Here is a 25019-nt window from a genome sequence, read left to right on the forward strand (position 1 = left end):
AGTTCAGGAGACAGGACACAGATTGATTGAAGAAAGCAAATTCTTACAGACCTGACTGGGAGTTCAGGGAGAACTGGAAGAGGGACCAGCCTTCTCTCTAGGGAGAACTGGAAGAGGGACCAGCCTTCTCTCTAGAAATCAGCAAAAAGCTCAGGAGTCTGGGATGTTTCTAAGTCCTTTTGAGGTCACGCCTGCCTAAACATGCCCTAAGTGTCTGGTTTCTTCTTTATTGGCATGTGTGAGAAGCTTTAATCTCAGATGCCTGACCCATCAGAACAGTTTCTTCAGGCCACGTCTAGAGTTTCAGTGGTCTGCTATGTCTCAGGTTTGTGCCACCAGGGTTGCCTTAATCAAGTGACAAGAGACACATTTTTCTGTCTTAGGGCTCTTTCACACGGGCGGCCCGTTCAGGTCCGCCTGTCAGTTTTTTAGGCGGACCTGAACGGGCGCTCCGTGCTCCTCTATGGAGCCGCGGATGTCAGCGGTGACATGCCCCCTGACATCCAACCCGATCCGCCAAAGTGTGACGGAGGAAAAACTTACTTTTCCATCTGTCTGGCGGATCGGATCGGGTGAACACGGACAGACGGTCCGTGTTCATCTGATCCCCCCATAGGGGAGAGCGGAGAAAAGACAGGGCGGCCCCTGCACAGTGTGTGGGGACTGCCCTGTCATCTGCCGGCTCAGCGGGGATCAACAAAGCGATCCCCGCTGAGCAAGCGGAGGTTCACGGGGCGGATCATTACTGATCCGCCCCGTGTGAAAGGGGCCTTAGGCCTCTTTCACATGATCTGACTAATCAGATCCACCTGTCTGTTTTTCAGGTGGACCTGATTGGGTCCCCCATTGTCCAGCAGGTCAGAACAGTTTCCATCCGACTGCCCCATAGAGGAGAGCAGGCTCTGTCCTTGTCTGCTTTGCATAGTAGAGCAGACAGGACCAGTCATCCGCCTGCTCAGCGGAATTCAGTGGAGAGATCCCAACTAAGCAGGCAGATTCTGCTTGGACAGATCTGTTCTGTGTGAAAAGGGCCTAATGTCAAGCCATTAGTAGTGCAAGGGGCAGTGGTGCCAGTTCAAACAGAAGAGAGGTTTCAGGGCATGTATTCTAAATTTTTCAGGATCAGTAAAAAGTCAGAAAGTTTATAGCCCGTTATCAATCTGACTAAATAGGTTCATGCTAAAAGACAAATTCAAGCTGAAATAATTTTTTTAAATTTAGAAACAGTTCAGCCAGGCGACTGTCTAAACTCAATAGCTTTAAAGAATGCTAATTTTTATTTTCCCGTACTGTCTTTCAATAGTTTCTCCAGTTTTCGGTAGGACAAAGAACATCTGCACTTCATCACCTTTCCCCACCTTCAGCCTCTCTACTTCTACTCTGGTATTCACCAAGGTCCTACTAGCTGTTGTGGCTCTTGTCAGAAGAAGAGGCATATATCTGAATCATTAACCACTTTAGGACCACCCGCCCGCATTGTACTGCGAATGGGCGGCATCTACAGGCACAGCAACGTATGTATGGTATCTCGCGCCAATAAATTAAATTAATTTATATACAGTGTTAAGCTGCTACCCAGTAATAATCAGAAGATTATACAGTGAGAGAATATGTGGAAATGGGTGCGCTATTAATAAATGTGATACATACTTGAAAATAATTAATAAACAAATATATATAAACACCTATAATTACTAAAGTAAAAAAGTCCTATAGTACTGAGCTGTATTGCAGTGATGAGTTGCTCAGATAGCTGTGCCAAACAAATTAAAAACTGTGATAATAAAACCAAGTCCTATTAGTATATATTGACATTCAAGTGAAAGTCTATTTGCCAAATAAATCCTCAAGTGATGGAAGAAATTTTCATGCTGTTGAATCAAATAAAGTGCTGCGTGCTGTATATTCAAATGGAGTGATGTTTCCACCTTCACCTTTAAACTATCACCAAAAGTGAATGAATTGGATGGCTTCTTACCAGATGGTAATGTCCCTTACTTTGATACCAAAAAAGGGAACATTACGGCTTGTAACAGGATCACCTGTAAAGTTAGTACCGTCCTGGCAGTAATGCTTGCGATGTTCATTAAATGAAAAGGTGTTGCCTGCGCGTATGTAAAGTAGGTATGAGGAAGGAAAAAGTGGATAACGGACTAATGCCCCCCCTAAAACATGTTGTCCAAGGAAAACATAGATAATATAAATACAAAAGGTGGGGGTGGTGGCGCTGTCTGTTGTATTCCCTGTGTGACCAGGGTGTGAGCCTGTGAACAGTCCTACGCTAGATAGCGAGGATCAACAAAATAAAATAAAGTGGATAGCCAAACTGAATATTAATCGATGGTGTAGTGATACTCTCTGTCCACTAGATGGCGGTATTAAAAATACCTAAATTAAATGTGATACCAAGAAATAAGTACAGGTGCACTCAAGGTGTGACCAGTTGACTAGTATCAAACCATAAACAATAATGTATTAGGTGTATACATAAACCATAAACCTGAAGACGTTTACAACGAAACGTACGTCGGGGCGGTACCTAACCACGCACGCATATCGTCACTTGCTGTACCGCTGGTTCCCAACACGGCTGAGGTGGAACGCACGCCCGGACAACGAGCGCGGCATACAGCATCCAGGATCACTATCGTTACAACGCGAGTTAGCCCCAGTGCCGGGTTCAAGGCACCTTAAACGGTAGGCGGCCACTTGGCTCCCTCTGCATACTTTTTATTTAATAAAAAACATATTACACTATGTTTGGCATCATTTCTGTTTTACATGCATAAATCGGGCATTTAATGAACATCGCAAGCATTAATGCCAGGACGGTACTAACTTTACAGGTGATCCTGTTACAAGCCGTAATGTTCCCTTTTTTGGTATCAAAGTAAGGGACATTACCATCTGGTAAGAAGCCATCCAATTCATTCACTTTTGGTGATAGTTTAAAGGTGAAGGTGGAAACATCACTCCATTTGAATATACAGCACGCAGCACTTTATTTGATTCAACAGCATGAAAATTTCTTCCATCACTTGAGGATTTATTTGGCAAATAGACTTTCACTTGAATGTCAATATATACTAATAGGACTTGGTTTTATTATCACAGTTTTTAATTTGTTTGGCACAGCTATCTGAGCAACTCATCACTGCAATACAGCTCAGTACTATAGGACTTTTTTTACTTTAGTAATTATAGGTGTTTATATATATTTGTTTATTAATTATTTTCAAGTATGTATCACATTTATTAATAGCGCACCCATTTATACATATTCAGGCACAGCAACGTACCTGTACATCGCTGGCCTCTTCCGGTTACAGGACACGCAGGGAGAACACATAGATTTTTATTAAAAGTAGCACATAATACACACATTAACACTTGTTAGGCACACACTTAACCCTTGATTACCCCGAGATGGTAACCCCTTCCCAGCCATCAGTGTCAGTACATTGACAGTGTATAGTATTATCACTGATCACTGTATTAGTGTCACTGGTGATGTTCCTACCCAGTGTCAGATTTTCCACCACACGGTAAGTAGCTGATAACCATTACTACTATAAAAATTATTAAATAAATAACTAAATAAAAATTCCAGTATATATACCATAGTTTGTAGACATTATACCTTTCACACAAACCAATCAATATACACTTATTGAGATTTTATTTTTACCAAAGATGTAGCAGTAAAAATATTGGCTTCAATTCATGAATACATTTTTTTTCTTCAATTATTTTAGATATGTTTTATAGGATAAAATAAAAAAATAATATTATTCTTCAATGGTTTATATAATAAAAAATAAAAGCCCAGTGGTGATCAAATACCACCAAAAGAAAGCTCTATTTATGTGAAAAAAAAATGGGTACAGTATTGCATGGCCACACCATTATCAGTTAAAGAAGCTCAGTGCTAAATTGAAAAATATGGCCTGTAATGAAGGGGGTAAAATCTTCCAGAGCTTAAGTGGTTAGCAATTTGTCACCTGGAGACCAATAAAAGCTCACTCTCTATGTCGTGTGAGGTTATGCGTTAAAAGGCAACATGGATACTTACTCTTCATGACTTTTGGGAAGAATTCTATCCATTGGCGAATTGTTGAATCACCCATCAAATATATCATTTTGCCAGCCAAACATTTATTGATATTTAACAAGGGCTCAAAAGAGGAAAGATTGCAATGTGAGGGGAACCATTGGTTCTTCAGGAAATAACCGCTAGGGAAGGGAAGAGAGGTCCCAATTTGGCATTTTGAAGTCACATTCATAGAAGTTTCTAAAAAAAAGAATTACATTAACACAATATGTTTTTTTTTTGTTAAGTTTAAAGAGCTTTTTTGGTCTTTTTTAGTACACCTTCATATTACTACGAATTCACATTTAAAATAAAATAGCAAGGTGGAGTTTTAGGAATTTATTTTTGTTTGTTTCAGATAGTCTAGAGAAAAGATGGAGAAAAGTTAGAACCTCAGATTCTGATTGCTCCCCATTTGTCAGAGTTCTCCAAACTTCCTGCTCCAAAGACACAACAAGAAGTGAGTGGACAGCTTTATGAAGTGAGGGACAGTGGCATGGGTTGTCAGCACCCAGGGCAAAGCAAGTGATTTGCGCCCCCTAACCTGTGGGCTTTTAGCTATGGTCTGGTCACATTATCCCATGTGTCAGTCAGCGGTGGCTGCAGGGAAGAGGAGAGATCACTTGACAATGACCGATAAAGCCTGGATTGGTTACATCACCCATTTCCCATCTGTTGTTGGTGGTTGTATGGTCACATACCTCAGAACCCCTAAACCTTGGGTGCTCCATTATGAAAATCTTCACCAGCCACGGTAGTAGAACACTTGGGCCCACCTTCTCCACCCTACTTGAAAGAAGGCCATCCATCAAATTTATGATTCAATAACAACCATTGGAGCCTGAGCACTTCCTCTGCCTGGTCTAGATATATATATATATATATGATAGAGTTCTTGGGGACTTAGGTCTCCTGAATATTCCACCAGGTAGGTAAGTGGAATGCAGCACCTATAAGGCCTCTTTTCATGCCCTGAGATAGTTTGGAAAGCTTAAAGGGTAAGTTCACCTTTCACAAAAACTGAAATTCTGAACTAACTCCAAGTATTTTGGCCACCCCTCACGATCTCACTGCTCATAGTGCCCATGAGGCCCCCATGCTTCTGGTGTAGAGGTCCGTTGTTTTTACACTTTACATAATACATGACAATGGAGGAGGAAGGAAAGAGAAGTGGGGAGAGGACAGAGAAAGGGGAGTAGGGAGGATGGGGAAAGGGGAAAGAGGGAGGAGAGAGGAGAGAGGACATAGAGAGGGATGGGGGAGAGAGGATTGAGAGAAGGGAGAGAACACAGACAATCTCTGCAACCTCTACAATGGAGCACATGGCAATCCAGTCCAGCCTCCACCTTCATTACACACAACCCTCCACTCACCCAGCATGTACTTCTACATCCAAGTCCCGCTTCATCTTCCCGCAGGTCCAGTTCTCCTGTATCAGCACTTGATGTGATGTGTAGGGTGGAGCTGACTCCGCTTGACAGAGACTATAATATAGTGCCAATTGCAGGAGTGAATTGGGCAACCCACGGTAGCAGGGAACAATTGCAGGAACCTGCAGCACTATCTGTGCTTTTCCCTCCAGCAGCTGAAAGTTGGGGGGGGGTGGCTTTCAGCTGCTAGCGGGAGACATACAGATACAGAGAATGGTTCCTGTAATTGTTCCCTGCTACACTGATCCCCCTTACTGTTCAGTGCAGGCAGTGGTAGTGCTGTTAGTAAAGTAAGCTGGGTCCCGGGACTTAATTCTGCACCCCTCAAAATGTTGCACCTGGGGTGACTGTACTGGGGTGAATGCACTACGCCACTGGTGAGGGGATAGGACCTTTGACATTTTATAAGTTCTCATCTACGCTTGTTCTGGTGGCAACTATACAATTGTTGGTTTTCTATGGACATGCTCAAAACGAAAAAATTTGTTTCATTTCGATTCGTTATTTACATTAATTTGTTTTGTTAAATTAGTTTAATCTGCTTTAGTTTATTGGTATTCAAAAGTTTTCAAATTCAAATAATTTTTAAGTTCGAAAAGTTTTTGAATTCAAAAAGTTTTCAAATTTGAATTCAAAGTTTTCAAAGAATTTGAACATTTTTTGATTTGTTTTACAATTTCCAAAGGGACAAAAATAGAAAAGAAGATGAAGGAATAGAATAGAAAATAATATAATAGAAAAGAAAAGAATAGAATATAATAAAATAGAAACAAATATGATAGAATAGCATTTTAAAAAGAATATAATAAAATAGAAAGAATATAACTATCTTCTGAAATTTGAATAGAAATTAATAGAAAACAAAAGAATAGAATAAAAAAATACAAAAGAATAGAAAAGAATAGAAAGAATATAACCATTTCCCAAAATTCAAATAGAATCAATTTGAATTTGCATAGAATAGAAAAGAATAGATTGGAATATAATAGAAAATAACAGTAGTATAGAAAAAAAAGTAACATTAGAATAGAATAAAACCATCTTCCTATTCTAATCTATTCTTTTCTATTCTATTCAAATTTGAATTGATTCTATTTGAATTTTGGGAAATTGTTAGGTTCTTTCTATTCTATTATTTTTTTAATTCCATTTTTTTTCTATGTTTGTTCTATTCTATTCTTTTATTTTCTATTTAGAATTTCGGAAGATAGCTATATTCATTCTATTCTATGCTGTTGTTTTTTCTACTCTAGTCTGTTATTTTCTATTCTCTTCTAATCCATTATTTCATATTCTATTCAACTGTGAATTTATTCTATTTGAATTTTGGGAATTGGTTATATTCTTTCTATTCCATTCAATTTTTCTCTATTCCATTCTTTTCTATTATATTCTATTATTTTCTTATGTATTCTAATTCAAATGTATTCTATTTGAAATCTGAATTTCAGAAGACGGTTATTCTATTATTTTCTATTCTATTCCTTTGTTTTCCATCCTATTTTATTCTCTTTGGAAGTTGAAAAGCAATTTGAAAACTTTTTACATTCAAATTTGAAAACTTTTTAAATTTGAAAACTTTTCGAATTCGAAAACTATTCAAAATGTATTTAGAAAATAATTTGAATTGATTTGAATTAAAATTGTCAGAATGTTTTTTTTTTTTTTTGTTATCTCAGATTCGTTTAAATTCAACAAATTTAGAAATTTGGATACATTTGAATTTACAAAAATTAAAAATTTGTTTGAATTTCAATTTGGAACTAAACTAACTGCATATTTAGTCTAGTTTTCATTAATTGGGAAAATTGCCACAAGGACAAAAAGAGAAGGGAAGGCTCTCTGGTAGAAATTTGGGTATCAATAAAAAATTGACGGGATCCTAGCCTTTCCACAAATTAATTGTATTCATTTATTCTTTTATGCAAGGGACATAAAACAAAAAAAATACTCTGGGGCAGATCCACAAAGAGAGTACGCCGGCGTATCTACTGATACGCCGGCGTACTTTCAAATTTCCCGCGTCGTATCTTTGGTTTAAATCCTCAAACCAAGATACGACGGCTTCTGGGTTAGATCCGACAGGCGTATGGCTTCGTACGCCTTCGGATCTTAGATGCAATACTTCGGCGTCCGCTGGGTGGAGTTCTCGTCGTTTTCCGCATCGAGTATGCAAATTAGCTATTTCCGACCTACGAACGTACGCGCGGCCGTCGCATTCTCTTACGTCGTCTCTAGTCGGCTTTTTCCGGCGTATAGTTAAAGCTGGTGTTTTGCGGCGTATAGTTAGACTTGCCATGTTAAGTATGGCCGTCGTTCCCGCGTTTCATTTGAATTTTTTATTTTTTTGGCGTAAGTCGTCCGTGAATCGGTATGGACGTAATTCACGTCTATGTTAAAAAAAATGACGTCCTTGCGACGTCATTTAGCGCAATGCACAGCGGGAAATTTAGGGACGGCGCATGGCAGTTCATTCGGCGCGGGGACGCGCTTCATTTAAATGAAACACGCCCCGTAATCGCCGATTTAAATTACGCGCCGTTACGCCGTCAGAGATAGACTACGTCGCCGTAACTTACGGGGCGCGAAATCTTTAAGGATTCGAACTAAAGCCAAGTAAGGTACGGCGGCGTAGCGTATCTCTGATACGCTGCGCGGGTGCAGATCTCTGTGGATCTGCCCCTCTATGTATAACTTATTATTGAATCGAAGAAAAGGCTGGACGACCGCCCTCTGCTAATACTTTTATTGAAGACGGTTTAAAAATTCTTCTAGTACAACGAACATCAGAGGCACAGGATCAATGAAAAGCTGACATGTTTCACACCACTAAAGGCTGTGATTAAGCACCCATAGTGATGTGAAATCATTTTTATACCGTCTTCAATAAAGGTGTTAACAGAGTGCGGCCATCCAGTCTTTTCTTTGATGCCTATGTGTGTTTGGCTGTATTGTTTGTTCCTGCTAAGGGCATAACTACAGGTAGCACAGAGCAACCAATTGACTGTGCTAACAAAAATCCTGTTTTTATTAGTTCTCTTGCACCTGATTGGATGATTCAAAGTGAATACAGGCTCACCTTTTTTACTAAAATATACTTTGCAATGTGAATATTTACTTAGTTAATTGATTTTAGTAAAAGAACCCCAAAACGTCCGTTAACATATGTGTAAAGCTGGCTGCAGACATTATATCTGACTAAACGGGGGAGGGGGGCTATCATGGACTTTAACCACTTAAGGACCGACTCACGCATATATACGTCATCACTTTAAAAATGAATATCTTGTTAACGGCAGCAGCTGCTGCCACAACCGACATATTCATCTTTAACCTGACCGGTCCTGTAAACGATAACGGTGGTCTCTGCGGTGTTATCGGCGGCGATAGAGGGGCCCCCTTACCGGAGCCGTCGGCAGCGGCGGAGGCGATCGGGTTCTTCTCTTTGCTTGGCTGGGATACAAGTAAGGGCCATCAGGCCCCCACCCCTCTCCATAGCATAGCGGGGCGGAAGCGACGTCAAAACGTCACTTCCGCCCATGCTCCTTAATCTCCCTAGCGGTATGATTATTTCAGAAACAAGGTGCTGAAAGCGGTACCGTTATTTTCAAGGAAATTTGGCGTTTTATACTGTAGGCCTGTAATTCTTAGGAATAACTCACTTAAATCTGTCCAAACAAGAGTCTAGTAGGCATCCCGGGTATGAAATTTTTTTAAAAACAAAATTATAAATTATAATATAATAAATAACTATAAATAATTATAACAAATAATAATATAATTATAATAAAAATTATTCAATAATGAAATCAACTCAAAATCACTGAAATTTGCTCAGTTGCAGAATTGTCGCTGTCATTACTTTTATTTTTTTATGACGAATTTCCCCACAAATCGCTATCGCACAATTCTGCAAGTGATTATAATATATTATCGCTGTTGTAGCTGATCTAAAATCACTTTTGACATAAAGGGACACTTTTGGTTGCTATGGACAATCTACAGTTTGAAGGCAGAAAGAACAGTTTTTATTATATAAAAGTACATGCATGACACTGGGCAGACCACTAGGGACAAGGGGGGTGTGTATTTTTTACATACAGTACTGTAATCTATAAGATTACAGTATACTGTATGTAAGGTGTTTGTTTACCTTTTTGAATTTGGCGCCGTTCTCCGCCCCCGTGCGTCGTAACGTCGCAGGGAACGGAGATCGGCGGCACACAGAGGCACTGTGTGAATCGAGCGAGGTCCCGCTCGCTCACACAGCGGGGTGGCATCGCTGGATCCAGGGACAAGGTAAGTAAACCAAGCCTGTAGATTCTGCGAGGCGAGCCCGAGTCTGACTCGGGGTTACCGATCGCAGAACAAAAATGTAACCCAGAGTCAGATTTGGGAATACCGCCAGGGGGGTTAAAGGTTCATTTTTCTCTTGTCATTTTTTCAAACGACAATTTTTTTTTTTTTTATTGCATTTTAGTGTAAATATGAGATCTGAGGTATTTTTGACCCCAGATCTCATATTTAAGAGGACCTGTCATGCTTTGTTCTATTACAAGGGATGTTTACATTCCTTGTAATAGGAATAAAAGTGACCCATTTAAAAAAAAAAAAAAAAAGTGTAAAAATTTATAAAATCGATTAAAATAAATAAGAAAACTATTTTTTTTTTAAAGGGCCCCATTCCGACGAGCTCACGCGCAGAAGCGAACGCATAGCTGAGTAGTGCCCGCATATGAAAACGGTGTTCAAACTGCACAAGTGAGGTATCACCGCAATTCTAGTAGCCCTAGACCTCCTCTGTAACTTAAAAGATGCAACCTATAGAATTATTTAAACATCGCCTATGGAGATTTTTAAGGGTAAAAGTTTGACGCCATTCCACGAGCGGGCACAATTTTAAAGCGTGACATGTTGGGTATCATTTTACTCGGCGTAACATTATCTTTCACACTATATAAAAAAATTGGGCTAACTTTACTGTTGTCTTATTTTTTAATTCAAAAAAGTGTTTTTTTTCCAAAAAAAGTGTGCTTGTAAGACCGCTGTGCAAATACGGTGTGACAAAAAGTTTGGGGGTTCTAAGTAATTTTCTCGCAAAAAAAAATGTTTTAAAATTGTAAACACTGAGTCTGAAAAACAGGCAAGGTCCTTAAGTGGTTAAAGTGGTTGTAAATCCTTTTTGACTACTTCTCCCTATAGGTAAGCATAGAATAAGGCTTACCTATAGGTAGTGGAAATATCTCCTAAACGTGTGCCATTTACGAGATATTTCACTTGTAGTTCGCCGAAAAATGTTAACGGTGCATGTGTGGGGAAGAAACGAAACTAAGTATCGTTTTTTCCCCAGCCTGTACCGTAAATGGCGGCTCTTGTGCGCAGGAAACTCGCTTTGATATGTGAGTACTTTGGATTACGGGCATACTCCTGGAACGGATTATGCTCGTAATCCGAGGTTCAACTGTATATGTATTCTTGTATTAAAATGTAATTTGTGACTGTCCTTTGCAGTTATTCTACGGTACCATTAAAGTCCCAGCCTCCTCCTCCCATTTGTTCTTCTTCATATTGATGGGACGAAGGTATCATAATATTTAATATTATCGTGGCACTCCTCTTCATTACATCTAACTATACAATCTCTTTTGGATTTACAAACAATAAAAATAATATAAAAATGTAAACTTACTTGGGCATTTTAAAACGTCAATACTTCCAACTTGTTTGGGAATTTCTATGCCAATTTTGGACCTTTAATTATAAATAATTGAAAAACAGGAAATACATTTAGTATTTCAGTGGTGCTGATATCCTTTCATTTTTTGTCTATGTGGTCCACCCCCCCCCCCCCCCCCAAAAAAGGTTTATCTGAACCAAGGAGCAAAAATGTAATATATTGCAGCTTACTGGTCCTTATGTGGGGTGGCAGCATTAGTTTCCCCTTTTCTAGTTTTTTTTTTAATCTGGTAAACCTGCCAGTAGCACACTTCCTGTCCTAGGCTGCTCTCCTTAAACAGACTACACACTAGTGGCGGTGCGTCCATAAGAGTGCACGGGCGCCGCCCCGTCTCTCCAGCCACCCCCCTCAAATAGATGTGACAAATAGATAGATTCATGCATAGCATATATCTATCCATGGCCGTCGCTGACACCTCCTATTCAGGCGCCCGGCCCTGTTTTGGGCACCTGGCGCCAGAATTACAGCAGTGGGCGGAGTTTTTGAAACACCTGATTAGAGCCATAGGCTTCAATAGGCGTCAAAAAAGGTGACCTGCAAGCACCATGCTTGGCGCTCGCAGTTCATCCAGGTGTGTTAGAACAGCAAATTAATATTCTAACACTGAACCGCCTCTATGCCAATCAGGTGCTTGGGTCTAGTACCCATCATCGGATTGGCTGAAACATCAGGTGCTGTGATTGGATGCCTACCCAGGGCTGAGGCAGAGAGAAGACTGGGCGCTGTGATCTGCAGACTATAGCAATTAAAAAAAAAAAAACGTTCCGGTGGACTCTTTCTCCACTTTTGGGTGCCACCGCATAGCAATCTTCTGTGCGACAAGTACATGACAGTCCTAGTCTGCCCAGCGGATTGATATTGAAGAGACCGGGACTGTCATGTACTTGTCACACAGGAGATTACTGTGTTGTGGCAATCGAAAGTAGAGAAAGAATCCGCTTGACTGTGGAAAGTTTTTCTTTTAATTGCTACAGCCTGCAACCACAATAAAAACTGTATTGTTACTAACATGTAAAGGCTTTATTTCCCATATTTTCACTTGGTGATCCTGCCAGTAATGGCCCTCTCAGTTTTTGATCAGTCTTACATATAAAAAAAAATGCGGAAGAGAAAGGCATGAAAAATGCATCCCTTTATTGTTATGGAACTCTTCACACCAGTCAGTTGCATTTCAGATGCATTTTTGGCTGCTTTCATATTGATCCATTACATAAATGTGGTTAAAAAACAAATAATACATGATTTTAGATCCTATAGAACTCCTCACACCGGTCAGTTGCGTTTCAGTTACATTTTTAAAAATCATACTTGCTGCATATTAAGCGCGTGTTTGGTGCATGTTAGGTCCCTTTCACACCAATCAGTTTTTGATCAGTTGTTCAGTTTAATAAGCGGAAGATTGTGCATTTTTACTGCGTTTCTGCAATGGAGCAGTGTGAAAACAGCCAAAAATGCAACTGTTTCATAGGATTTAACCACTTACCTACTGGGCACTTTTACTCCCTTTCTGCCCAGTAGGGATGAGCCGAACACCCCCCCGGTTCGGTTCGCACCAGAGCATGCGAACAGGTAAAAAATGAGTTTGAACACGCTAACACCGTTAAAGTCTATGGGACACAAACATGAAAAATCAAAAGTGCTCATTTTAAAGGTTAATATGCAAGTTATTGTCATAAAAAGTGTTTGGGGACCTGGGTCCTGCCCCAGGGGACATGTATCAATGCAAAAAAAGTTTTAAAAATGTCAGTTTTTTCAGGAGCAGTGATTTTAATAATGCTTAAAGTGAAACAATAAAAGTAAAATATTCCTTTAAATTTCGTACCTGGGTGGGTGTATTGTATGCCTGTAAAGTAGCGCATGTTTCCCATGTTTAAAACTGTTCCTGCACAAAACGTAATTTCTAAAGGAAAAAAAGTATTTTAAAACTACTCGCGGTTAATCACTTAAGGACCAGCCCCTGTATATATGCGTAGGCAGAATGGCACGGACAGGCATATCAACGTACCTGTACGTCCCCTTTAAATGCCTGTCCATGTGATTGCGCACGCAATGGCAGCGGTGCGCTCACGACCCTGCCACCATCCCCATGAGTCGGACCGTGGGTCCCGCGGACTCGATCCTCTCACAGAGGTATGGAGCGGGCAGATGCTTGTGTAAACAAGCATCTCCTTGCTCTGCCTAGTGACAATGACACTGATCTCGGCTCTGTGTACTCGGAGCGGAGATCAGTGTCATGTGACAGAGAGCCCATCCCCCCCTACATTAAGAAACACTATGCAGGGAACACTTAACCCCTACAGCGCCACATAGTGGTTAACCCCTTCACCGCCAGTGTTATTTTCACAGTAACCAGTGCATTTTTATAACACTGATTGCTGTGAAAATGACAATGGTCCCAAAAATGTGTCATAAATGTCCGATAGGTCTGCTATAATGTCGCACTCTTGAAAAAAATCACGGATCGCCACCATTACTAGTAAGAAAAAATAATTTATAAAAATGCCATAAAACTATCCCCTATTTTGTAAACAGTATAACTTTTGCTCAAACCAATCAATAAACGCTTATTGCGTTGTTTTTTTTTTTTTTTTACCAAAAACATGTAGAAGAATACGTATCGGCATAAACTGAGGAAAAAAAAAAGTTTTTTCAACATTGTCCCTCTATTTTTGTTTATAGCGCAAAAAATAAAAAACCACAGAGGTGATCAAATACCACCAAAAGAAAGCTCTATTTGTGGGAAAAAAAGGACGTCAATTTTGTTTGGGAGCCACGTCGCACGACCGCGCAATTGTTAGTTAAAGCGACTCAGTGCCGAATCGCAAAAAGTGGCCTGGTCCTTTAGCTGCAAAATGGTCCGGGGCTTAAGTGGTTAATGAATTGTCGGTACCGGCAATACAGATCAAAGTCATTGAAAAAAATGGCAAGGCCCCCCCCCCTCTTTGGGCCTGGTATGAATATTAACGGGAACCCCGAACGCCAAAAAAGCGTGGGGGTCCTCCCAAATTCCACATCAGTCCCTTGAGGGGAACCCCGCCACAAAATAAAAAAAAATGGCGTGGGGTCAGGTTGCGTGCTCGAATAAATAAGGTATGGATTTTTGGGGGGACCCCACGCCATTTTTTTTAATTCTGTGGTGGGGTTCCCCTTAATATTCATACCAGACCCAAAGGGCCTGGTAATGGACTGTGGGGGGGGACCCCTGACGTTTTTTTCAATTACTTTGATCTGTATTGCCGGGACCGACAATTCATTAATACCAGTAATTTAAAAGTAGTTTTAAATTACTTTTTTTTACTTTAGAAATGACACTTTGTGCAGGGACAGTTCTAAACACGGAAAACATGTGCTACTTTACTGGCATACTATACTATGCGCGGGCATCCTTTTTCCCTTTATCAGAGCCATCAGTGGCAACGAACATACAGCTGCAACGGCTCTGTCCCCAGAAGGCTATGCCAGCACACTAATCTACTCCACAGACAGGTACTGAATACAGACACTGATATTTCTCTATCCTTTGACTAGTTTTTATCTCTTTAGTTTAATTCTGTCATCTCTTATCTGCACCCACACAGGCATACATCCTGGATTGGAGGAATAAACATATCCCCCTGTCTCTTGTAGTGCAGATTTGGACGGCTGACCACCTGGGTTATACACTTTTCTCTTATCACTTTGCCCTGGAAACATCTTTCTTTGGGGGAAATATTCTCTAATCTTTTGGAATTCTGATACTTAGATTACTCATATTGAGGTCTTTTTTGACTGGAGAAATTTGCGTGATCCTCGCTGGGAGAACTTTGGCTTTTGGTTAGGAAGGCTTTTTAACATCAATTATTAGCTGTCAAGCTACTTTCTCTGTGGTCATGTGGGATATCAATTGGATTCCATTGATGTAAGACACCTTGGCCCAGATTCTCAAAAGAGATACAACGGCGCATCTCCAGATACGCCGTCGTATCTCTGCCTAGCGCCGTCGTATCTATGCGACTGATATTCATTAGATCCGACAGGCGTAAGTCTCTTACACCGTCGGATCTTAAATGCAATTTTTTTTTGCCCGCTAGGTGGCGCTTCCGTCGATTTCCCTGTCAAGTATGCAAATTAGCTAGATACGCGAATTCCCAAACGTCGCAGTAAAGTTACGACGTTTACGTTAGGCTTTTCCCGGCGTAAAGTTGCCCCTGGGTCTATGAGGCACAACCAATGTTAAATATGTCCGCTGTTCCCGCGTCGAAAATTTATAAATTGACGTTGTTTGCGTAAGTCGTCCGTGAATGGGGCTGGACGTCATTTACGTTCACGTCGAAACCAATGACGTCCTTGCGATGTCATTTGGAGCAATGCACACTGGGATATTTGACGGACGGCGCATGCGCAGTTCGTTCGGCGCGGGGACGCGCTTCATTTAAATGAAACACGCCCCCTACCCGCCAAATTTAAATTCCGCCAGGTGATTTACGCTACATCGCCGCAACTTTACAGGCAAGTGCTTTGTGAACAAAGCACTTGCCTGAAAAACTTGCGGCGGCGTAACGTAAATGAGATACGTTACGCCCGCACATTTTTGCGCCCATCTACGTGAATCTGGGCCCTTGGGTTTATACTGTACATGATGCTAATTGTTTTCTTTGTATCTCATTGCAATGAACAAAACTTTACTATTTATGTACTAATATGATATATGTGTCCTTTTAGACTTTTGGCTCTATATGCTTGAAAAAAAAAACCTGAAGAAGGGCATCAAGCCTGAAACGTTGGGTCAAGTAAAAAAGAGCTGTTTCATATGTATCCACATCCATCAATATTTCGATATGTATTTGTAGATTTTACATGATCTACAATTATTTTAGTTTTGCAATCACAGTCTTTGTAAAAGATTACCCTATCTGTCCTTCTAATAACTGAGTCCCCTACCACCAATACCTGCCTAACATTGCCTGTATTCTTGCCCCCCCCCCTCCTTACCCAGTCATTCCCTTGGCAGCTAGGGGAGGGCGGGCAAGGAGGTACCAACTCAGGGCTTCCCTCTATCCCCACTAACCATCACCCTGCTACCTACCTATGGCCCCTGTATTTCCCTATCTCCATCTGCCTCAATAATGGACCCTGCCAGCACCTGCTGGGTAATGTCCAAACTCCTTTCCAGGTTGTTGATGCTTCTCAATGTTGCCACCTGATTCTCTAGATCCAGGATCTGGGCTTTCAGAGAAACAACTAGCTCACATCTCACACAGCAGTATTCACCCTCAAACTGCTCTGCTTTTAACATTTGATGTTGAAATGAATGAACTGTAAGAAATGTATTAATTTGAGAATAAAAAATTAAATTCTGCTCCATTAAACTTTTGCATCACTTTTGCAGTCGAAAATGAATGTCGATTTGACTCACTAATGATTCGAAAAATGAACAAACTTTCTTAGAACATTCTTTTCCTAAGATTTTCTATTTGAAATTCTACCCATCTATGGCCAGCTTAACTTTACAACCTTTTCACTAACTAATCTTTGAAGGGTAGGATTACTGGTATATATCTGAGCCCATGGAAAGCAAAAAGTTCTGGTTTCCCTGCAGAAACCAGGGATGTGCGGTGAGGTCAGTGACTGGTGAGTAGGGATGGACCTAAGACCCCCTGGTTCAGTTCACACCAGAAAATGCAAACAGACAAAAAATTTGTGTGAGCATGCAAACCCTATTAAAGTCTAGGGGATGCGGACAAGAAAAATCAAAAGTGCCAATTTTAAAGGCTTATATGCAAGTTATTGCCATAAAACATGTATGAAGATCTGGGTAGTGCCCCAGGGGACATGTATCAATGCAAAAATACGTTTTTAAAACAGCCGTTTTTTCAGGAACAGTGATTTTAATAATGCTTAAAGGGAAACAAAAAAAATGAAATATTCCTTTAAATATCGTGCCTGGGGGTCCTCTTAGTCTGCCTGTAAAGTGGCACATCTGTCTGATGTGTTTTACTGTACGGCAGCAAAATAAAATGTCTAAAGCAAAAAATGTACCGTATTTATCAGCGTATACCGCGCACTTATTTGCCCTGAAAATCAGGGCAAAATCGTGGGTGCGCGGTATACGCCGATACCCGTTTTCCCGCGCCGAGTTTGAATACTGCGCCGGCATATACCGAGCGCAGTACACTCGTGTATAGTCAGGCAGGCTCGGCTCCTCTCGCGCTCACGTCCTGGACGTACAGGACGTGAGCGCTAGAGTAGCCGAGCCTGCCCGACTATACACGAGTGTACTGCGCTCGGTATATGCCGGCGCAGTATTCAAACTCGGCGTGGGAAAGCGGGGATCGAGCAAGGAGGACGCCGCAGAAGGACGCTGGACCCGACGAAGAGGACACCCGAAGCCGCAGACGGACGCCGGTACGGACGAGGCCGCCGATGGACGCCGCGCAAGACACCAAAACTGTAAGTACTAAAATCTTTTTTTACAGGAATGTCGGGTCCACTTTATACGCCGGAGCGCGCAATACTCCGATAAATACGGTAATTTAAAATTGCTTGTGGCTATAATGTATTGCAGACTCCCGACAATATAGATAAAAATCAAGGAAGCGTGGGTTCACCCCCCAGTCCATACCAGGCCCTTCAGGACTAGACACATTATGACGCAATGACACCACCAGGGGCATTGTCTCAAACTTACATCATCAGGTGGCTCCACCCCATGCCAATATAAGTAATTGCACACAGCGGACCCAGCATTACAACCGGAGATCGCACCAAGTCAACATCGAAAGAAGAACAGTGGGAGAAGACCCAGCAAAAGAGCAGAAGACTCAGAAAAAGAGCAGAAGACAGCGGAGAGAGAGGACAGCGCAGAGAGACGAACCGAAGAGGGGGAGAAGGACCGGCAGAGGGAGAAGACAGCGCCAGAAGAGTTGGAGATGCCTTAATAAAATATTTTAAAAACTTGTGTAGTGTGTTTATTTTTGAAACTTTTTTGGGGGTTAATGGATAGGGGTACCACGTACCCCATACTCATTCACCTAGGGTGGGGGGCTGGGATCTGGGGGCCCCCTTGTTAAAGGGAGCTTCCAGATTCCGATAAGTCCCCGCCCGCAGACCCCAACAACCACCGGGCAAGGAGGCCCTTTTCCTCCTCAACATGGGGACAAGGTTCTTTGGGGTGGGAGGAGCAGGACCCCCCTGCCCCAAAGCACCAACCCTCCCCCATGTTGAGGGCATTTGGCCTGGTATGGTCCAGGGGGGGTGCTTGCTCGGCCCCCCCCTTTCCTGACCTGCCGGGCTGCGTGCTCGGATAAGGGTCTGGAATGGATCTTGGGGGGAACCTCGCGCACATGTTTTTTTTACAATTTGGCGGAGTTCCCCCTTCAAGATTCTCAGCACACAAGTCGCACCGCAAGTCGGATCATCTTGATCTGACTTCTGGTGCGACTTCTATTCAAATCAATGGGCTACCATAGGGAACCATTGATTTTGAATAGAGACAGAGAAAGTCGGCTGAAATGTAAATAAAATTCAATGCAAAACGCAGATAAAATCGCGTTTTTAATGCCGCTTTTTTCCTTGTGTCTGTACCAGCTTTACAGCCCGTTTTTTAAAAGTCCGTGGGCATGAGGCCTAAAGGTGATGGACTGGCCAAGCACGTCTCCATACCTAAACCTTTTTGAGCATCTGTGGGGCATCATCAAAAGGAAGGTGGAGGAGTGTAAGGTCTCTAACATCCACCAGCTCCGTGATGGCGTCATGGTGGGTGGAAGAGGACTCCAGCGGCAACCTGTGAAGCTCTGGTGAACTCCATGACCAAGAGGGTTAAGGCAGTTCTGGAAAATAATTTTGGCCACAAAAAATATTGACACTTTGGGCCCAATTTGGACATTTTCACTTAGGGGTTTACTCACTTCTGTTGCCAGCGGTTTAGACATTAATGGCTGTGTGTTGAGTTTTTTGAGGGGGCAGCAAATTTACACTGTTATACAAGCTGTACACTCACTACTTTACATTGTAGCAAAGTGTCGTTTCTTCAGTGTTGTCACATGAAAAGATATAATAAAACATTTACAAAATTGTGAGGGGTGTACTCACTTTTGTGAGATACTGTGTGTGTGTGTATATATATATATATATATATATATATATATATATATATATATATATATATATATATATATATATATATATTTATATTAGACTGTATGGGCCAGATTCAGGTACATCGGCGTATCTTTGTGCCGGCGTAGCGCATCTCATATGCGCTACGCCGACGTAACATTGAGAGGCAAGCTGAGTATTCACGAAGCACTCGCTCCCATATTTACGCCAGCGTAACGTAAATGGGCCGGCGTAAGCCCGCCTAATTCAAAATAGGCAGGTAGTGGGAGTGATGTATTGAAATTAACCGTGACCCCATGTAAATGAATGGCCGATCGAACGGCGCATGCGCGCGCATGCTCAGAATCACGTCGCATATACTCCCTAAGATACGACGGCTCAATGCGTACGACGTGAACGTAACTTACGCCCAGCTCCATTCACGTACAACTTACGTAAACAACGTAAAATATGATGCTGTTCCCGCGCCCATACCTTAACATGACTTACCCCTGCTTTATGAGGGGTAAACTTACGCCGGACGTACGCCTTACGTAAACGGCGTAGCTTACTGCGACGGGCGCAAGTACGTTTGTGAATCGGCGTATCTAGGTCATTTACATATTCGACGCGTAAATCAACGGAAGCGCCCCTAGCAGCCAGCGTAAATATGCACCCAAGATACGACGGTGTAGGAGACTTACGTCGGTCGTAGGAAGCCAAAATTCAGGCATATCTTGTACTGTGAATACGGCGCATAGATACGACGGCGCATCCTAGAACTTACGCGGCGTATCAACAGATACGTTGGCGTAAATTCTCTCTGAATCTGGCCCTATGTATATATATACACTGTTCAAAAAAAAATAAAGGAACACTCTTGAATCGGAAATCCTGGGATATTGATCAATTAGCAGAGGGGGAGGGCTGTATACAGAGAGGGTTGTTAATCAGTTTCAGCTGCTTTGCTGTTAATTGAAATTAACAACAGGTGCACTAATGGGCAACAATGAGAGAACCTTCAAAACAGGAATGTTTTTTCAGGTGGAGGTGTCTGACATTTTTTTTCCCCTACTTATCTTTTCTGACTGTTTTTCACTAGTTTTGCATTTGGCTATTGTCAGTGTCACTACTGGTAGCACAAAGCGATATTCGGACCCTATAAATCAACGGAAGCGCCCCTAGCAGCCAGCGTAAATATGCACCCAAGATACGACGGCGTAGGAGACTTACGTCGGTCGTAGGAAGCCAAAATTCAGGCATATCTTGTACTGTGAATACGGCGCATAGATACGACGGCGCATCCTAGAACTTACGCGGCGTATCAACAGATACGTTGGCGTAAGTTCTCTCTGAATCTGGCCCTATGTATATATATACACTGTTCAAAAAAAAATAAAGGAACACTCTTGAATCGGAAATCCTGGGATATTGATCAATTAGCAGAGGGGGAGGGCTGTATACAGAGAGGGTTGTTAATCAGTTTCAGCTGCTTTGCTGTTAATTGAAATTAACAACAGGTGCACTAATGGGCAAGAATGAGAGAACCTTCAAAACAGGAATGTTTTTTCAGGTGGAGGTGTCTGACATTTTTTTCCCCCTACTTATCTTTTCTGACTGTTTTTCACTAGTTTTGCATTTGGCTATTGTCAGTGTCACTACTGGTAGCACAAAGCGATACTTGGACCCTATAAAGGTTGCACAGGTAGTCAAAATCCTCCAGGATGGCACATCAATACGTGTCATTGCCAGAAGGTTTGCCGTGTCTCCCAGCACAGTCTCAAGAGCATGGAGGAGATTCCAGGAGACAGGCAGTTACTCTAGGAGAGCTGGACAGAGCCGTAGAAGGTCCTTAACCCATCAGAAGGACTGATATCTGCTCTTTTGTGCAAGGAGGAACAAGATGAGCACTGCCAGAGCCTTCAAAATTACCTCCAGCAGGCCACTGGTGTGAATGTCTCTGACCAAACAAGCAGAAACAGACTTCATGGGGGTTGCCTGAGGGCCTGACGTCCTCTAGTGTGCTGTGTGCTCATTGCGGGACACTGTGGAGCTTGATTGGCATTTTCCTTAGAACACCAGAATTGGCAGGTCTGCCATTGGTGCCCCATGCTTTTCACAGATGAGAGCAGTTTCACCCTGAGCATATGTGACAGACTTGAAAGGGTCTGGAAAAGCCACAGAAAACTTTATGCTGCCTGTAACATCGTTCCGCATGACTGGTTTGGTGGTGGGTCAGAGATGGTCTGGGAGTCATATCAATGGAGGGACACACAGACCTCTACAGGCAACACAATGGCACCCTGACTGCCATTAGGTATCGGGATGAAATCCTTGGACCCATTGTCAGACCCTACACTGGTGCAGTGGGTCCTGGGTTCCTCCTGGTGCACGACAATGCTCATGTGGCGAGAGCATGCAGCCAAGTTCCTGGTGGATAAAGAAATTGATACCATTGAATGGCCCCCACGCTCCCCTGATCAAAATCTAAAAGAACACCTCTGGGACATTATGTTTCGTCCATCCGGTGCCGCCAGGTTGCTCCTCAGTGTGTTCAGTAGTTCAGTGATGCTCTGGTCCAGATCTGGGAGGAAATACCCCAGGACATCAGCCTTTGTCTCATTAGGAGCATGCCCTTGGGGGCCATACAAACTACTGAGGACCATTTAGAGACATTGCAATGAAATTTCAGCAAAATGGACTAGCTTGCTGCATAATTTTTTCACTTTGATTTTGGGGGTGTCTTTGAATTCAGCCCTCTGTAGGTGGATAATTTTCATTTCCATCAAATGATGTGTCATCCTTTCATTCCTAACACATTACCCAGTCCATATCAGTATAGATATCCAGCATGAAATGTTTGCCTGTTGAGATCTGATATGTTTTCAAAGTGCTTCTTTCATTCTTTTCTGAGCAGTGTGTGTATATATATATATATATATATATATATATATATATATATATATTTTTTTTTTTTTTAATACATTGCCTGAAGTGTATTATATACTGTATACTGCCAAATGCACTGTATACAGTATATAGTCTACTCTGAATGCAGAGTATATATATATATATATATATATATATATATATATATATATATATATATATATATATATATAAAAATGGGGGGAAACTAATGCGCAAACCAACCTATCAAGGGCACAGAGAACTAAACTAGTATAAGAATAAAATTAACTACTAAGCAGCAGCCACGACTAATAGTGCTCACACACTGGTAACAGATAAAAAATGGGGGGGGGGGGTGTAATGGCGCTTGCAAATATTAAAGTGAATAAATAATCATAATAACAATTCCTGTTAATAAGTAAAAAACAATTTTCAAAGAAATAATAAGAACAAATTCCCGGTAAATATTGAGTACGTTATGTGGAACATATAATATGTTCCACTCTAGGTCTATCCAAGAATACCACCCAGCATCAATACAATAATGTGGAGGGTACTAAGAGTGAAATAATAATAATAATAAAATTACCCATTACACCCCCCCCCCCATTTTTTTATATATATATATATATATATATATATATATATATATATATATATATATATATATATATATATATATATATATATATTTTTATATATATATTGTCTTTAAGGTAATTTACTATATTTTAAAAAACGTTTTCATTCTCCCGCTTAACTGTGTGAGATAAATACGGGATTGTGGGTTAATCTTATACCCGTAAACCCCTGTTTTTTTCCTTGTAGTTAAGAGGGCTGGGCTGGAAGGGAGCATTTGTCTTTTAGACAAATTCCCCTTCTATGACACTGCAGGGAGAGGCGTGCCTCCACTGCAGCATTTTTATTGGACGGCTGGGGCTAATGACACGAAGTGAGGAGAGGCACTGTGAGCTCAGGCACTTAGTCTGCTGCAAACAGAGTGTGCTAGTTTGTATTTAAACTGGCCGCTCTGTATGTAGCTTCTGACAGTCTGCGCAAGGAGCCCCATATCTCCTGGACCATAGGTCGTAGGAGCCCCACATTTTTTCCAGTGGTGGGGTAGGACTTACACTTGCGGTATCTGTGCCAAACAATGACTCTTGAAGCTTGATTTAAAAAAATGTTCATGGCAGCAGAGGCTCTGCCTCACCTACCTTCCCTGACTGCACGCCCCTGGCAGAAACCACCAGCCAAATAGCCATCTGTCAGATACTCTGCCATTTACAGAAGAGTGACTCCTGAATACATTCCAATGTGATCTATAAATTAAACTTGTCACATGCATGGGCATTTAGAATTGATCATTTAATGCAAATGCATAAGCACAGTTACCTTCATAAAAAATGAATGACAGGCAGTTAATCCAGAGATCAAGGCAAATCTCAATATTTCCAAACAAAATTTCCCTTCTGTCTCTCAAGCCAAACAGGAAAAGTTCAATGGCAATTGAGACTGCACATACAGTATTAATTATCCTCTTCTTTCTGTTTTTTACATACTTTCTGTTTTTTACATACTTTCTGTTTTTTACATACTTTCTGTTTTTTACATAGTAGGTGCTGAAGCAAGGGTTGAAATACCCCATGCTAGAAGCATGCTGGAGAGCTGCACCACTGCTCTCACCCGCAATGCAGTGACTTTGAACTTCAGTGATACAAAAAAAAAAAAACCTGCAGGCCAAATAAGTCAACAGCCCTGTTCATATAGCATGCTACAAGCACAGTGTATTTTAACCCCTGCTGCAACACTTAGTATGTAGAAAAGCACATAAAGAAAAGCATATTCATACTGTTCATGCAGCCTGACTATACTACAGTATTAAATGTAGATGCTTCCATTTGGCTTTCAGATTGCATACAACATTAGATATCTGGCTCTGCTAATCATTTTAATATGCAAGCACATTTTACTATAAGTAAACCTATAGCAAGGCTATGGTTATTCACTAATTTAAACATTTCACAAAGCAGTAAATAAGCTGACCTCTGTAACTGCAGTCTCAGTGGAATTATTTATCCTTACATTTCACAACAGAAAGCGCTGAAGTTGTCCTCTCAGTAGTTCAGCTCTCCCTGCACCCCTCTCTCAGAAATGAGTTAGCAGCTTTCCAGTAGTCTAATGTCAAATGTAAATGCAAAACAGATGCAGGGGGAAGGGGAGACCAGCTGGTTAGAGATAAGTACGGTACTTAAATTGTTACTAAACCCACCACAGTAAAATCAGTCTGAATACACAGTACAGCATGCTTGTTTTACTGACTGTGGAACCCAAGGGGGTAACCCTCTGCATTGTGTAAAAAGGCTGTTTGATTCTGTCTCCTCTGATCCTCCCCTTCTTTCACCGCCCCAATATATCTCCTGATAGTACAGAGTCAGGGGGCAAGCTGCACATGCTCAGTTTGGAGTGTATTGCTAGAGTTTTTTATTTCTTGGGAGAGTGAATGTGATTGGCACAGGGCCAATCAGCACTGTCCAGAGGGTCAGTGGTCCTGCAGTCTTATAGGACAATCATGGGAGAAGGAAAACTCCTCCTACATTCTTTAACCAGACACTGATAGAAGTCAAAAGACTACAGAGGCGTTGCTAGGGGGGTGCGGGGGGTGCGGCCCGCACCGGGTGACACCCGCTAGAGGGGTGACACCCTCCCGTTTTTTTTTTTTTAGCTGACATGCCCAGCACTGCTGGGCATGTCAGCTAAATTTTTTTTTTTTTAAGAA

At 41.6% G+C, this 25019-nt stretch overlaps 2 protein-coding genes across 4 annotated transcripts in view; both read right to left on the bottom strand.

Moving 5' to 3' along the window:
* The window catches only part of LOC120919213 (NXPE family member 4-like), a 242112-nt gene that overhangs the window by 59515 nt on the left and 157578 nt on the right, over positions 1-25019 (bottom strand). The window lies entirely within an intron of this gene.
* LOC120919212 (NXPE family member 1-like) overlaps positions 1-25019 on the bottom strand; it is a 193010-nt gene that overhangs the window by 10423 nt on the left and 157568 nt on the right. For all 3 annotated transcript variants that reach the window (XM_040331263.1, XM_040331265.1, XM_040331262.1), the window contains 2 exons: positions 11210-11271; positions 4073-4291 (listed from right to left, as the gene is read on the bottom strand). In XM_040331263.1, coding sequence (XP_040187197.1) covers positions 4073-4291; positions 11210-11271 — 281 coding nt within the window. The remainder of the gene's footprint in view (positions 1-4072; positions 4292-11209; positions 11272-25019) is intronic.

Source organism: Rana temporaria, chromosome 12, assembly GCF_905171775.1.
Source record: "Rana temporaria chromosome 12, aRanTem1.1, whole genome shotgun sequence".
In the NCBI taxonomy this organism is placed as follows: Eukaryota; Metazoa; Chordata; class Amphibia; order Anura; family Ranidae; genus Rana; species Rana temporaria.